This window comes from Pongo pygmaeus, chromosome 7, assembly GCF_028885625.2.
Source record: "Pongo pygmaeus isolate AG05252 chromosome 7, NHGRI_mPonPyg2-v2.0_pri, whole genome shotgun sequence".
In the NCBI taxonomy this organism is placed as follows: Eukaryota; Metazoa; Chordata; class Mammalia; order Primates; family Hominidae; genus Pongo; species Pongo pygmaeus.
In genome coordinates this window covers 153,663,173-153,680,215 of record NC_072380.2, presented here as the reverse complement: position 1 = coordinate 153,680,215, position 17,043 = coordinate 153,663,173, and the positions used below count along the sequence as shown (strand labels likewise).

At 41.0% G+C, this 17,043-nt stretch overlaps 1 protein-coding gene across 19 annotated transcripts in view; it reads left to right on the top strand.

Annotated features, from left to right (window-relative positions):
* The window catches only part of PTK2 (protein tyrosine kinase 2), a 349,963-nt gene that overhangs the window by 223,495 nt on the left and 109,425 nt on the right, over window positions 1–17,043 (top strand). For 13 of the 19 annotated variants that reach the window (XM_063669127.1, XM_063669125.1, XM_063669131.1 and 10 more), the window contains one exon: window positions 15,112–15,129. The exons of 5 other annotated variants lie outside the window; for them this stretch is intronic. In XM_063669127.1, the coding sequence (XP_063525197.1) occupies window positions 15,112–15,129 (18 nt within the window). Of the gene's footprint in view, window positions 1–13,907; window positions 13,989–15,111; window positions 15,130–17,043 lie in introns of all 19 variants that reach the window. One more of the 19 variants, XM_063669137.1, reaches the window with a different exon arrangement.

The following is a 17,043-nucleotide window of genomic DNA, read 5'->3' as shown; positions in this document are numbered from 1 at the left end:
AAACTTGTGCTTGTTGTGGACCTCGGGTACAACAGAACGTATCTGAAAGTCAAGTGCTGCAGTCTATCATAAGGGACCTGTAAGTATGCTGAAAGAGGAGGCGTGGCCTCTATGGAGAGGGAGTGCTTAACCAATGGTTGTGTGGGTTAAAATTACCCTAGAAATCAGGTATTTCCAAATCAATGAGTAAAGCTGTATTTTAAATATTTTGAAGGTATAAACTTGGGGTTTTTGTTTGGTTGATTATTGTGTTTGGGTCTTTTTTTCTTTTCTAAAATAACGAAGCCCTTGATAAAACAGTAAAACCTTAATTATGACCAGAAGTACAAGATAACACATGATAGTAATACCATTGCATTATGCACATGGCTCTTGTTACATGTTTGGATTACACATGTGGCACTAGAGATGATAATACAAGTTTTCTCATTTGTATCTCTGTCATGTAAACCAATGCAGTGATCTTTTTCAAATGCTTGGTTTGATTGTCTCTAAGCCCTTCATGCTAAAGGACAATTATACTACTTTGTGATACTTTTTTTTTTTTCCCACTCTGTCACCCAGGCTGGAATGCAGTGGCGTGATCTTGGCTCACTGCAACCTCCGCCTCTCAGGTTCAAGCCTCCTGCCTCTGCCTCCCGAGTAGCTGGGACTACAGTTGTGCACCACCACGCCTAGCTAGTTTTTGTATTTTTAGTAGAGATGGGCTTTCATAATGTTGGCCAGGCTGGTCTTGAAGTCTTGACCTCAGGTGATCCACCCACTTCACCCTCCCAAAGTGCTGGAATTAAAATTAGTCATGAGCTACCACGCCTGGCCCTTTGTGATACTTTTTCAGTATTTGTTGCAATTTAAATAAATTTTTAGTTTTCTAACAGATTATTTTGGTTCAGTTGTTCATCATGCAGCATAATTTCCTTTATTCAAGATTACTTTTAGGTTTTTCAGGTTAGTGACTGGAAATTATTCTGAACTATTAAAACATTTAATGAAATAAATGTTATTTGTATTTTGTATTAAGCTGCTTCATTACAAATTCTAAAACAGCTCACTTGTATATGCAAAGGTGGTTTGTAAACTGTAAAGTTCTATAAAATATAAGGTGGTATAGTCTATAATAACTACTGCATTTTATCTCTTTCCGTGTGGTCTCTGATACGCTAGATTTGTTACCTATTCATGACTATGCCACTTATAAATACGGGTAGTTATTTACATATGCGTGTGGCTTAGAGATCATGCCTGGCCCATCCACAGACATCATTTTGTTTAAACCTCATGAGAGTCTTCATAATATTTTCACTTTACACATAAAGAAATGAAGACACTCGGAGCTGAAGTGGTTTGGCCAAGTTCACATAGCTAGTAAGTAATAGCCTGATGGAAATCTTGATCTTGGACTAGAAGGTTTGTTCTCTTTACATTAGACCATATTGACTCATTTCTTTCTTTTTTCTGGAGACATGGTCTCCCTCTGTCACCCAGGCTGGATTGCAGTGGCTTGATCTCAGCTCACTGCAGCCTCAACCTCCCGGGCTCAAGTGATCCTCCTGCCTTAGCTTCCCAAGTAGCTGGGACTACAGGTGTGCGCCACCATGCCCGGCAAATTTTTATATTTTTTTGTAGAGATGGGGTCTCCCTATGTTGTCCAGGCTGGTCGCAAACTCCTGGGCTCAAGCAATCCACCTGCCTCTGCCTCCAAAAGTGCTGGGATTACAGGTGTGAGCCACCGCACCTAGCCTATGTTGACTCATTTCTAAAGCTTGATGATATAAATGTGTGGAAGGGAATAATACTTTGGAAGAGTTTGCATGTGATTCCATTAAGGTTTTTTCCCCCCCATTTATTAGGAATAGGATAGTACTGACTCAGTTCCAACTCTCAGAAGTGTGCCCTGTATTCAAGTTTGAAAAAGGTTCTTCTGTCTAGTTTTACACTCTAGTTTCAATTTTGATAATGCTGTGGGTTTCCAAGGTAGTCTCTGTCTGTTGCTGAAAGCTTGATTTAAATGCTAGCTTTTAGGAATTAAAAGGGGAAAGAAAAGGAAAAAAAAAAAACTTTGCCCTAATTTTAGAGCGTTGTCACCTGTTATATAAGTAGTTCATTTTTTTTCCCTACCAAATCCACGGGACACTGAAAAAATTTAAAAATAAAACTAAATTTAGACCAGGCACAGTGCCTCACGCCTGTAGTCCTAGCACTTTGGAAGGCCAAGGCAGGCAGATTGCTTGAGCCCAAGAGTTTGAGACCAGCCTGGGCAACATGGTGAAACCCTGTCTCTACAAAAACTGTAGCCAGGCGTGGAGGCGTGTGGCCATCGTCCCAGCTACTCAGAAGGCTGAGGTAGGAGGATCTCTTGACCCTGGGATTTGGAAGTTGCAGTGAGCTGAGATCACCCAACTGTACTCCATCCTGGGTGACAAAGAGAGGACCCTGTCCCCCCCCCACAAAAAAAAAAACAACTAAATTTTAAAAGATAAATTCATTTTTGTAAATTATATACGTAATTTAATCAAATTAATGCTACTGATAATTTTTATGTGCACAAAGTAGTAGGTATTGAATGTTATTGATCTGTTCCTAGTACCTGGCTCACTGGAAATTATTCTGGTAGTCAGTCTGGTATTAAGAGAGACTCCAAACCACTGAGAAGCATACAGTTGTCACTGACTTCATATGGATAGACTGGCTGATCGTGTTGTGCATGAATAAGGAAGTGAACAATCAAAATAGCCCAGCTGTGCTGCCTTCTTTCCCATAGCCCTCCCTCTCCCACCATTACATCATTTGAACTCCCTTTGCCACTATTGAGATTTAAGTGTTCTTCTTAGTCATACCCTTTCTTCTATGGGTTCTAAAGCAGTTGAAAAGAATACTTGGAGGTCATATAGGTTTTGAAATATCAACATCGTATGTTGTAAAGTAGTATCCTGAAAAAGGACCCAGAACCACTCCTTCACCCTTGAGTTGACTTCTCGTCTCAGCTGCAGGCAGTGCAGACAGTGCAGACAGAAACTCACAGACCTCCCTGGCAAGGGGTAGCCTGAGGCACTTTCAAATTTTTAAAAAGGCCAAATGAAAAGCTGAGCAATAATGAGTACAACAAAAATTTAAAGTGGATTTTTGTTTTTATAAACTCTTCCCAGCCCACAGAAATCCAGCTCAGTCTTATAAATTTTGTTTCCAGAAGCGAGTATTCCCATCTTCTCCCAAGCAGCCTCCACGCCATAAAGGGGAAAAAATATATGAGAGTATTAGAAACAAATGTATTTTTGTCTTTGTAAAATAAATGCTTCACAGTTGGCAGTGTTGGGTATACTTGGCTTATGAACCATCTTGATCCTCTGGTGAAACTTATTAACAATAATTAATAAACTTCTCAATCTTTTTTAAAAAAGTATTATTAAAACACAAAAAGCCCATGTATCATCTTACCAAATATAAAATAAATATTGCTAACATCAAAAGGCCCAGTTATTTTTTTCTTTGCAGAAAATAATTTTAAAGGGAATGCTTGAAAGTTTAAAATATAAATTCTAGAGTTTGACCTCAAGTCTTCCCCCACCCCGTTTGTAGCTTATAGCTATACAGTAATTGTGGATTAAAATCAAACTGCATGAGTCAAGACAAAATATTTTTGATGCCTTTACAAAGAGGAGACCATGGAAATGAACAAATATTAAGTACCTACTATGCTTTTGAATTTTTAGTTTTTAAAACTTTTTATGGAAAATTTCAAGCATATACAGAAAAGAGAGAATAGAATTGTATCATGATTTTTTGTATCATCATCACCCAGATTCAGCAACTAAAAACTTCTGGCCAATTTTATTTCACCTCTGCCTCCGTCCACTTACATACACACATAATCCCTATTGGTTATTCCAGAGCAAATCTAAGGCATATTTCACCTGTAACTATTCCTAAAAGATGACACTTTTTTTACAAAACATTATCAGCTATCCAGTCAGTGTTCAAATGTCCCTGATTGTCCCATTTTCATATGTGGTTTCGTCTAAACAAGAATCAGACAAGAAGTACTTTGTGAATTTGCTTGCAACATCTCCTGTATGTGTCAGCTAGACCTTGTTGATTGTTTGTTACTAGTTGCAATTAATCTGTTGAAGAAATTGTGTCCCTTGTCCTATTCTCATATTCTGGATTAGGCTGATTACATCTCTGTGATGCTGTTTTGTTTAACCTATTCTTTCCTGGCCCCTTTATTTCCCATCAGCTGCTTGTTAGAATCTAGAGAAGTTTGATCCAGTTTGGGCTTGATTCCCCCCCTCCCCCCAACAAGAATACTTCGTAGGTGATGTACATCTGGTTGTTCTTTGTGATGTTAAGACTAATCAGTGGGTTTAGGTCCCATCACTCTCTGATCCATACATGAGAACGTTCCCATGAGCATTTCACCTAATAGTTTTAGCAGCTGTTGACATTAATGCTTAGATTTCATCAGAGGCCACAAAATGGCACCCTGTGAATCCTGTCATTTCTTCTCCCTTTGTTTAGCTGGAATGCTTCTAGAGACAGCTTTCCCTCACCAGCTGCTTCACTACCCTCGGGAGCAGGCTTCTCCTGGGAAGACAGGAAAACTGCCTTTTTCTTTTCCTTTGTTTACCAGTTTTTAAAATAATAAATTTTACCTTGCTAGTCAGATGTCGTTCTTTGAGATTTTCTTTTTAAAATATCAGTATGAATTTGTGTGTTTTTCACATTGTTGGAATAGGAGGTTCCCCCATGACCACCCCAGGTTGGATGATTACTGGGAAACCTGTTTGCTGGAACACAGAGTTCGATAGTGTTCAGCTTTGTCAGCACCACACCCTCATGCCCAAGGAGAAGAATAGAATTGAGAGGTATGGTCAAAGGAAAATATCGCCTGCCTTATGTAACTAGAAATAAAAAGGAAAATGCTGATCCAGTTGGACTAATCTCATTATGCTCTTTATCCCTATTCATACCTGTTCCTCCAGAAGCCCCAGACTCCCTTGTTGCTGGCATACCCTCTGCATACCCTCTGTTTTGTCTTTATTGCTCAGTTTCCCCCAACTTCTAAAACACTATACCTCTGTCTTCTGGGACGTCTCTATATGTTCCTCTTTGTCACAATCCTCTAACTAAAACTCTGGAGAGCAGTGATACCCCTTGGTGCCTCTGTAACCCTACTGATGATGTCTGAGAACCATGGTAGCACTAGGACTGGAGATGAGGTAAGGATGCCTTGATTCTCGTTGCCCCTTCCAGACTATTCTCCCTCAAAAACATCAGCTTTGAATCTCACATATCAGAACAAGGCTGTCCTATGTTCCTCAAAGTTCTGAGCACCCAGTTCACTGTCACTTCTCCAGCATCCCCCATCGTAGTTTGGGAGGATTTCAGTATTCATGGTAGGCAATTCTTCCAGCATGTCGTCTTTTTTTTTTTCTTTTTTTTTTTTTTTTTTCCATCGCCCAGGCTGGAGTGCAGTGGCGTGATTTCGGCTCACTGCAACCTCTGCCTCCCAGTTTCAAGCGATTCTCCTGCCTCAGCCTCCCGAGTAGCTGGGATTACAGATGTGCACCACCACACTCAGCTAATTTTTTATATTTTTAGTAGCGACGGGGTTTCACCATGTTGGCCAGGCTGGTCTCAAGCTCCTGACCTCAGGTGATCTGCCCTCCTTGGCCTCCCAAAGTGCTGGGATTACAGGTGTGACCCACTGTGCCCGGCCCCAGCACCTCTTCTCTCCATTCTTCCATTAGTGCTGTCTGCTGTTTCTCGTTCCTGTGAGGCCTACACTTTATCTACAACTATAACTTTCCTATAATTTCAATTTTAAGAAAACCCTCTCTGACCACCACCTCCAATTTTTCTAGCTTGTTCCTTGATCCCATCCCCATTCTGCTGTCTACATCACACTTTTTCGTCTTCTCTGGTTTCTTAACAAGCCTAAAACCAGTGATCAGTAATTGTACCTTCCCTGGTCTACATCCCCGTCGTCCCTGCCTTTTGCTCATTTGTTTGTTTTTAGCTCACTTGGCAGAAACATTGCCAAGTTAAAGCCGGCTCGTTCTGTCCCATGTCTGCTGTAGCACAACTGAACCTTAAAGCGAATAGCACAACCACATTGCTTTGGTCTTGCTTTCAATTCCATCTCACAGCCACTTTGAACCTTTTCTTAAACCTCCAGCATTTGCCAGCCATAAGTGCTGCCTGCCTTGATCTCACAGTAGATGACTTGTCCTCACCCAGTTAGATCTACTACTTTTTTTGAGACAGAGCCTCTCTCTGTCGCCCAGGCTGGAGTGCAGTGGTGCGATCTCGGCTTACTGCAATCTCCGCTTCCCGGGTTCAAGCAGTTCTTGTGCCTTAGCCTCCTGAGTAGCTGGAACTACAGATGCCTGGCTAATTTTTGTATTTTCGATAGAGACAGTATTTCTCCATGTTAGCTGGTCTCAAACTCCTGGCCTCAAGTGGTCCGTGTGCCTCAGCCTCCCAAAGTGTTGGGATTACAGGCATGAGCCACCAGGCCCAGCCCAATTAAGTCTAATTTGTTACCAGTCTACCCTCTATCATTTGTTACCTGGTCAGGAATTTTCCCTGCTCTACTACGATTAGTTTTTTCCCAACGTGCAGCAGGCCAATCCTTGTGGCAACAGGTTTTGCCAAAGGGAAAAGATCTCATTCCCAAGGCTGCCATGTGAGGAGATGAGAGAACAGATGTCAAATATGCCTCTCCAAAGATGAAGTTTTAGGGATATTTATGGGATAGAGGAGCAGGGCAGTTGACGGCATGGGAAAAAGTGATTGGCTGTAAGGAAAAGTGAGTTAATAGGTGATCTGCACACACATAGTCAGGCGTCCTGACTCTTCACAGAGTGCATGTTCAGAAAATGGTAGCATGACCATGATCTGAGGGAAGAGTTTTCAGCTCTCTGATGCCATATGGTCATCTCTCCTGCATTGGCATAAGCCCATTTGAAGGATCAGTGGCCTCAAGCTGCTTGAGCGGGACAAGAGCTGCCCCCTACTTCCTGAAAAACAACTTAAAGCACCCATTACTGCAGTGACCTACAGGAAGCTAGTGGGAGTTTAGTTATGGATTGTCTGGCTATTTGACTTGCTAGTGGGAGTTTTTAGATCTAAGCGACTAAAAGCAACTGATATCATTTGGATATTTGTCCCTGCCAAAATCTCATGTTGAAATGTAATCCCCAGTTTTGGAGGTGGGGTCTGGTGGATGGTGCTTGAATCATGAGGCAGATCCCTTATGAATGGCGTGGGCCATTCCTTTGGTGATGAGTGAGCTCTGGCTCTTAGTTCACATTAGAACTGGTCCTTTGAAGTATGTGGCTTTTCCCCAACCCCACCCCTTGCTCTTGCTTTTGCTGTGTGATGTGCCTGCTCCCTCTTCACCTTCTGCCATGATTGTAAGCTTCCTGAGGCTTCTTCAGAAGCCAAAAAGATGTCAGCACCATGCTTTCCATAAAGCTGGCAGAACTGTGAGCCAATTAAAATATCTTTTCTTTATAAATTACCCAGTCTCTGGTATTTCTTGATAGTAGTACATTAACGGCCTAATACAGCAAACAAGGCAGGTTAAGTTTGGCAGGCTTAATCAGGTTAGCTCTGGTTTCATTAGCACATCACCCGCTGTGGTTCCCCACCTTAGTAGCCCCCTTCTGACATCACGGGTCCCCTTATGATAGAAGAACTCTTTGTGTGAGTTATTGTGATTCAGTGTTGCTCCTTATTGAAATTGCCCTACTTTTGCTTCCGGAATACCATATTCTTCCTACTTCACTCCTTATTATTCAGCACTTCACGCCTGAGGATCCCAGGACTCAGTTCTTCTGACACTTCGTGTCAGCCACAGTCACACCCTTGGGGATCTCATTGTGTTTCATGACTTAATTATGCTGCTGACTCTCAGATTGTTATCTTAGTTTTTCAGACTTCTTTCTTGAACTCCAGACCCATGGCCACTATGTTCTCACCGTGTGGAATCTGATGTCTCATAAGCATTTCAGACTTAATATACTCAAAAGGAACTGATATTCATGCCAAGCCTGCTTCTCTCCCCTTCTCCACTCACTAAATGGCACTACTTTCCTTCTGGCTGGTCAGATCATCCTTGGGGTTATTTTTGATGCTATTCTTTGTTTTCTTCTCCCATATCCAATCTACTGACAAATCCAAATTGCTCCTGGAAATAAACTCTGTACTTATATTAATTTTGCGTAAGTTTTTTCCTTTAAGGTTTACACTGGGAATGTATTTAGAAGACCAAGTCATAGATTGAAGTTGTCCTGTATAGGTACTCTGATTAGCAGCAATTACAAGTGGATTTGTAAAGGAAAAAAGAACAGACAGTTCTTAAATTGTTTACCAAGAATTTGCATTAAAATAATGTAAGTATTGGCCAGGTATGGTGGCTCACACCTTTAATGCCAGCTCTTTGAGAGGCCGAGGCAGGCGGATCACCTGAGGTCAGAAGTTCCAGACCAACCTGGCCAACATGGTGAAACCTGTCTCTATTAAAAATACAAAAATTAACCAGGTGTGGTGGCGGATGCCTGTAATCCCAGCCACTCGGGAGGCTTAGGCACGAGAATCACTTGAACCTGGGAAGCGGAGGTTATAGTAAGCCAAGATCACGCCGCTGCACCCCAGCCTGGATGGACACAGCAAGACTCTCTCAATGAGAATAATAATAATAATAAACTATTGATTGTCCATTGTTCTTTATATTACAGATTCCAGGAATGTGAAGATAATATTTTAGTGGGCCCTTAAAAATGGTGATTTCCTTTATAGGTGTAAATTTCTCTGACAGAGGATTTCAAAATAGGCAGCTAAATGTCAGAAAGTTGTATTTTGGAGACTGATTTATTTTGATAGGTGTCCTTTTCAACTTAGCTTGTTTTTTAATTAGATTACTGACTTCATGTTGGAGCCCTTTAATGAATTGGGCAAATAAAGCATTTGCAGTTTTCAGGGCCTAGTATTTAAATATTTGAAAAGCAGGCATAGCTGGAAGGCCCAGCATAAAAATCAAGGGCCTGGTATGGTGGCTCACACCTATAATCCCAGCACTTTGGGAGGCCGAGGCAGGCAGATTTCTTGAGCCCAGGAGTTAGAGACCAGCATGGGCAACATAGCAAAACCCTGTCTTTAAAAAAATCAAGGACCCCACTTTTTGTTTTTGTTTTTTTTTTAAGGCAGGGTCTCGCTCCGTTGTCCAGACTGGAGTGCAGTGGCGTGATCTTGGCTCACTGCAACCTCCATCTCCCGGGCACAAACAGTCCTCACACCTCACCCTCCCAGGTAGCTGTGACTACAAGCACACACCACCACGCCTGACTAGCTTTTGTATTTTTTGTAAAGACAGTATTTTGCCATGTTTCCCAGGCTGGTCTCCCAACTCCAGAGCTCAGGTGGTCCGCCCACCTCTACCTCCCCAAGTGCTGGGATTACAGGCATGAGCCACCATGCCTGGTTCCCACTTTTACATTGAATCCTGGTTCCCCCGAAAGAGGGAAATACCATGGTGTTACCTGAAAGGGGTTCTGATCCAGACCCCAAGAGAGGGTTCTTGGATCTGGCTGAAGAAAGAAGTTGAGGCAAATCCATAGGGTAAAATGAAAGCAAGTTTATTGAGAAAGCAAAGGAATAAAAGAATGGCTACTCCATAGGCAGAGCAGCAGTGTGGGCTGCTGGACTAAGGATACTTATAGTTAATTCTTGATTATATTCTAAACAAGGGGTGGATTATTAATGAGTTTTCTGGGAAGGAGGTGGGCAATTCCCAGAACTGAGGGTTCCTCCCCTTTTTAGACCATACAGAGTAACTTCCTGACCTTGCCATGGCATTTGTAAACTGTCATGACATTGGTGGGAGTGTCTTTTAGCATGCTAATGCGTTATAATTAGCATATAGTAAGCAGTGAGGATGACTGGAGGTCACTTTTGTCACCATCTTGGTTTTGGTGGGTTTTGGCCAGCATCTTTACCACAAGCTGTTTTATCAGCAAGGTCTTTATTATGACTTGTATCTTCTATCAACCTCCTGTCTCATCCTGTGACTTAGAATTCCTGACCTCTTGGGAAAGCAGCCCAGTAGGTCTCAGTCTTATTTTACCGAGCCCCTATTCAAGATGGAGTTTTTCTGGGTCAGATGCCTCTGACAATAGGACCACGCTACACAATGTTCCACAGTGTTCCATGCTGCAGAGACACTCCTGTGATGCTGATGGGTGACCCAACACCAATCAGCCCATTCTGCCATCTTTCATAGGAGTCTTACCCCTTGGTGGTGAGTGTTTCCTTAGCCTCCAAGTGTTCAAACTGTGCTTTTCTTATCTAAATGTATAGAGAAATAAGTAGCCCTCTGCAGTTATAACCATTCACTGTGACCACTGTCAGCCACTCCAAAACTGCAGCTTTTGCTGGTGACTTGCCAATTGATCACACGTTGCCACACATACAAAGTTCAAATTCTCCCTCACAGTATGGAGTAATCCCTGTACCCCAAAAGCCAAAGAGAACAAGTAACTCAGTACAAAAGAGAGCAGAGAATGAGAAGAGTGACATCGTCTGTCATTTTTCAAAGGCTTCCTGGGAGCCTTCTAAAAGGGAATAGGTAGGATTGCAATAAGCTAGTTGAGACTGAGGTTAATCTGAACCAGCGTAATCACATAGAAAGTTGGACTGGTGAGAAAGGAAAAGTTGCTCAGAGCAGCCTGAGGTATGTGAGGTCTGCAAAATTTATCAGTCCCAGAAAGGCAGGAGTACGGGGCTTCATTCATGCCCTCCTCACCCCTATCCTGCACCCAGGCCCGGAGCAGTTGTTGAAAGGCATTTTTTTCTTGACTAGTGGCCTTACCCATTATCTTCACATTCCTAGAATTTGTGAAACAATGTAGGAACTCTCTCTTTTCCTTTAAAAGGAAACATTAATATTCTGAATGACTCTTGACTCATTTAGAATAAAAGCCAGTGCCCTTACCAGGAGCTAAGAGGTCTTAGACACTCTGGGACCTCACTGAGTGCATCTCAGTGCCACCTCCCCCTTCCCACTCCCAACTCTTCATCCACCTCACCTGACCTCCCTGCTGCTCCTCAGCACGTGCTCACACTGACCTCTGCAGAGCCAAGGCCTGTGTGTGTGCAGCACTGGCCTCTCCTGATGTGTGCATGGCCCTTTCCCTCTCCTCCTGGAAGTCTTTGCAGATGACTCCCTCCATAATCACCATATTTAAAATGGTAGCCCCACTTGAAAATATTCCTTCTTCTGCTGGTTTTTCCCTAGCACTTACATGTTGACATGCCATATAATTTACTTATTTTATCTTCCTTCTCCCTTACTAGAACGTAAGCTCAATAATTTGAAAGTTTGGGTTTCTGTTTTGTTCACTGTTCTAACTCCAGCACCTACATGGTATGCCTAGTTTATGGCAGGTGTTCAATAATTAAAATGATTATCTTGAATACAATAAAAGTCCTAATCCTTTTTGTTTTTGTTTTTATGATGTGTGATACTATTCTTGGTATTACTCAAAAAGAGTTGTACTTTTTTAGAAAATTCACTTTTTAAGTTAGTATAAAGAATATTCAGTCCAGTTTGGAAATTAACAGTAGAAAAGTAAGAAGAGCTAGCACTTGTGCAGTGGTCACTCTGTTCTAGGTGCCCAGAGAATCCCATGGAATCCTTTCCCAACCTCCTTAATGGAGGTAGCTTCTGTTATAACCCCATTTTACAATAAGAAAACTAAGCAACAGAAGTTGAGCAGTGTATCCAAGGTCAGAATGAATAATTGAGCCAGTATTTGAATCCAAACTGTCTGGCCCCAGAGCTAGTGTTCCATGTATCTTTTATTTTTCTGTAACTTTACGCTTGGAGAATGGTTGTAAGAATAGTAACGTGATGTCTCATATGTTCTTTCCTCCATTTCACTATGTTTATATTTTGGCTCTCTTGCTTTATCACTCTATAGGTTTTTTTGTTGTTGTTGTTAGTTTTTTTCCTTGAACCATGTGAAAACAAATTACAGACATGGTGCCGCTTATAAACATTTCAGTGTGTGTTTAAGACCAAAGATATCATCTTATATGATCAGAGTATAATTATCAAAATCAGGAAATTTAATACTGAAGAAATGCTCTTATCCACAGTCCAAATGATTTCATCCCAATAATGTTCCATATCGCTGTTGCTTCCTGATCTTTCCCTTCCCCAGCCTCCAGTCCAAAATCCATCCCACATCACACAGTGCATCCAGTTGTCAGGCCCATCGTGGAGAGACAAGGTCTTCCTCTGTCACCAGGCTGGAGTTCAGAGGCTCTGCCTCTGTGGTCCAGGCTCTACCTCCTGGCTCCAGCAGTCCTCCCAACTCAGCCTCCTCAATAGCTGGGGCCACAGGTGCGTGACACCACACCTGGGTAATTTTTGAATTTTTTTGTAGAGACAGGGTCTTGCTATGTTACACAGGCTGGCGGGCCCATCTTCTTAACTGAGAGACCAGTTTATGCTTTCCTCTAGGGCCATCATATACAAAGTCCAGAAATTTAGTGTATGGGTAGCTTTTCAAGTCAAGCAATAAGATGAAATTGTCAGTAAATGTTACTGGGATCGGCCAGGCACGGTGGCTCATACCTGTAATCACAACACTTTGGGAGGCCAGTGTGGGCGGATCACGTGAGGTCAGGAGTTTGAGACCAATGTAGCCAACATGGTGAAACCCTGACTCTACTAAAAAAAAAATACAAAAATTAGCTGGGCTTGGTAGCAGGCGCCTGTAATCCCAGCTACTCGGGAGGCTGAAGCAGGAGAATCGCTTGAACCCGGAGGCAGAGGTTTCAGTGAGCCAAGATTGTGCCATTGCACTCCAACTTGGGAGACAGGAGCGAGACTTCGTCTCAAAAAAAAAAAAAAAAAATTGTTAATAGGATCAAAGCATGCCATTTGAAAAATATTACTGAAGTGTACATTTCTGTTCTCATTTCTGTTGCTAATATATTGACAATGTCAATAAGATTGTTACCATCTTGATGGGCAAACAGTCCTGACCCTTGTTCTTGGGTCCATACTTCTGATCTTTCTTTATGATACCCTGTGAGTATGCAGTTAAATGTTCATGTTACCTGTGTCTGTCATATGTTAATGACTGCTGCATCTTAAAGGGCTACATCCCTGCGTCCCTGGCTTTGACTTCACTTTCACACTTGTCCACTATTGCCATTACCATACTGCAATTGCTGCTTATTTTCTCATTTTGCTGTATGCTTCTGGAGAGCTGAGATGTGTCTTATCGATCCAGCTTTTTGACTCTGAAATGAGCTTTGAGTACATGAATGAGTGAGCAAATGAATCCATAATGCTAGTAGAGGTTTTGCAACCTGTGTTTTCAAAGATCCTCATTGCCAGTTTTTATGTTAAGGTAATTTATGTAAAGTATATAACTCAAGAGCTGTGAGTGTGTCTTTGCTAATGATTTGGGGAAAGTTTTTCGTAAAACTCTTTCACAAATGAAGATCTGCTATTTTTCTGCTGTGGTTGAATGTTAAATGTTCACAAGAGTCTTGAATTATTTATTGGTCTTTGTTTTTTCCTTTAACTGTTGTCATTTGGAAAAATATCTGAATATTCAACTGGCTGGCTCTATAGAGCTGGGATATTCTTACGTCTTGTTTCTGTATCAAGTGCTAATCTACAGGAAATTAAATTTTAAAATATTAGTATGTTTTTTAAAACTCAAGTCAGTCATAGTAAGAAATAAGGCATGCCAATAGTCAAAATAAAAGCATTGCAATTTTGTATCTGTTTTTATAGATAAGCCTTTAAATGTAACAAAAGTTGTCTTTTGTATTGAAATAATTTGTTTCTATTTTTCTCTTTCCCCTCCTGCCTCTTTATAAAGGAGTCAGTCACTGCCAACATAAAGTTAAGAAAGCTAGGCGCTTTCTCCCTTTGGTCTTCTGTTCCCATGATCCTCCTTCTACGGGTACTGCACTCATATTTGCACAGGCTCTCCTATTAACCAGAGCACTCCAGAGAAACTAACTCTAACTTGATGCTTATAGATTATCCTGAACAGATCATAGCTTTATTGAATATTAGTGTATGTGCTGTTCATTGTTCAGAAGCAATAAGGGGATTGGGGTGGGGGCAAGGTTTTATGTCACCGTTTTTGGGTTACTCTCTTGAATACAAGATTTTTTGTTTGCCTGTTTGCTGGTTTTTAAATGCATGACAGGGCAAGAAGTCGCTTCTCAGTTTCATTTGTGTTGTTTGAGTGTTTTCCCACAGAGGTCAGCAGGATCACACTTTTTGCATCATGGATTTCCTAATATAGCATGCAACTGAATGAAGGAGAATGGCCAAAGTGTCTCCCTAGTTGTCTGCTTTTCATGCTTTGGGGACAGATATTTAGGGCTGCTGCGTAGTAGAGGCAGCTATGCCATTTGGAGCATTTTCAAGGAAAGCAAAGATTATTTATAATAATTGAAACAGTAATTTCTCCAAACTATTCAAAACAAAATTTATTCTGCGCAAACTTAAATGGGAACCTTCGTTGTCAGCAGAGCTTCAAGTACTGCACTCCCCACAGTTTATAGTAGTGGGCCTGGCCTATGTCTACCTTATAATATTTAAATCCCACTGGCTTATTGGAATGGGCTTGCTGAGGGCTTATTCTCTCCTTGTAACTAAACATACAGATTAATGACTAGTTTGTTTGCATTTTTATCTGAGGGGACACAAGTTCCCTTTGAGGAAGGTAGAAACCATTTTTAAAATGTAATTGTAAGAGGCAGTCAAATTAACTTTGCTTAGTGTGGCAGAATCCAGTTTACCCTCTGTAATACTCTAGCTGTGTAACTTCATGTAATACATTGACAGCTTTAAAGTTGGCATTATGCCCTCGAATTCAAGTAAACATACCACCACTACAGTCTTTCTTTATCTTTTGAATTAAACCCTGGGGGATAATTTTTTTTTATTTTTCTTACACTTTGGTTTACTTGTCATTTTAATAGTGTTTTCCCCTCTCTTCCCTCTTCTCCTTCCTATGTCTCCCTCCCTCTGTTCCCTACTTCCCTTTCTTTGCATGCCACCTGGATCTGCAGATGAAATTAGTGGGGACGGTAATATTTATTTTCACATTTGTGTTACTGCTATGAGATAATTATTTATGAAAATAAATACAGTTTAGTATTTAATGAAAGGCAAAATGTGCTTTTGATCCAACAGAACCAAGTACAAAATGGTATGCAAAATATTTTAAAAATTGCTTAGGGCTTTGGCATGGAAAGGATAGCTATCAATTTCTTAATCACATTTTAGTGGTAAATTTGAGTTGTTTGTATTCCTAGTAAATTTTCTAGATTTCATTATTAAAACTTTGAGAGTTCTTAAAAAATGTCAAAAGCAAAATTAGTAACACTTGAAAGGTGTAAATGGTAGCAGTCCATACACTCTGTTTCCCAAGTATAGTATCTGTGTGATAATTCCTAGTTTGGGAATGAGATAGTAGAAAGGAAAGAATGAAAAATGATTTTAAAGACTCACAGAAACTAACGGAATTAGGGAAATATCAGCAATAATGATAATTGGTTTTTCAAATAGTTGATAGCACTTAAGGTAGAAATTTAAAAATTGTAAATCACACTCTATGTTTTACATTTCCCATCTACTTCATATACTGCTTGCATGAAACTTTATCCTCCTTTATACTAAAGGAGTAAGATTTTATAAACTAAAATTACGAAGGAATTGTATTTTTTTCCTCCTGATTAAAGAATGCTTTTACTGAAGATTTCACCTATGTTCATTTTTGTAATAGGATAGAGATACTGATAACTTGAGTATAACAAGCTAAGCAATTTCGGTAAAAGGTCTTAAAAGTGCATGTTCTTCGCAGGATCTGAAGTCAGAGATTTGAGCTTCATTTTTAGATTAATTCTGTGATAATAATCAATTAGCAGCTGCAGTTCATCTGGAGCTTTGTGCACGGGACACTTCACTGACTTGATTCCTAATTCTCACAGCAGTCATTCAGAATATCACTGGGTACTGGCCTCACTGTTTTGCATTCAGAATATCACTGGGCACTGGCCTCACTGTTTTGCATTCAGAATATCACTGGGCACTGGCCTCACTGTTTTGCATTCAGAATATCACTGGGCACTGGCCTCACTGTTTTGCATTCAGAATATCACTGGGCACTGGCCTCACTGTTTTGCATTCAGAATATCACTGGGCACTGGCCTCACTGTTTTGCATTCAGAATATCACTGGGCACTGGCCTCACTGTTTTGCATTCAGAATATCACTGGGCACTGGCCTCACTGTTTTGCATTCAGAATATCACTGGGCACTGGCCTCACTGTTTTGCAGGTGAGGAAAGTGATCATCAGAGGATTAAGAGAGACTCTAAGGCTGCTAGAGGCAAGTGGTCAGGTCTTAGGCTCCAGCCTTGCCCTTTTTCCACTGCCCCATCCAGTCAGCAACTGACTAGCTGAGGGATTACGAGCAAATTGCTTCATCTCTTGGGTCTTCACCTGGGAAAGGTCTCAAGTGGTTGTTGTGAGGATTACTCTGTAAGCATCAAAATTTAGATAAATGTCTGCAAACACTTTTGTGTATTTTCCCACCTATGAATTTCTCAATACTATGAATTAGCCAGGGCAAGTGTGCTTAACCCATTTTACAGGTGAATAAGCTGAGCCTTAAGGGTAGTCACTTGGTCTTGGTCAGCAAGGCCCATGGACCAAATATGGCCCACCTGTTCTTGTATGCTACAGTTTCTTGCCTGTGAAATAGGGATGGTGATCATAGTACAACTTCAAAGAATTTTGCTGAGGATTAAATGACAATATATGTAATTATTTACAACAGCATCTAGTATATGGTAAGCTCCCAATAATATGATTAGTAGTCAATGTCATTATTAAATATAGAATGCAGACCTAGCTTCATTTGTGCCCGGGCCTTTGAACTTGTTTCCTTTTTTCTTTGTATTTTCCTTATCTTTTGAATTAACCCTTGGGGAGTAACTT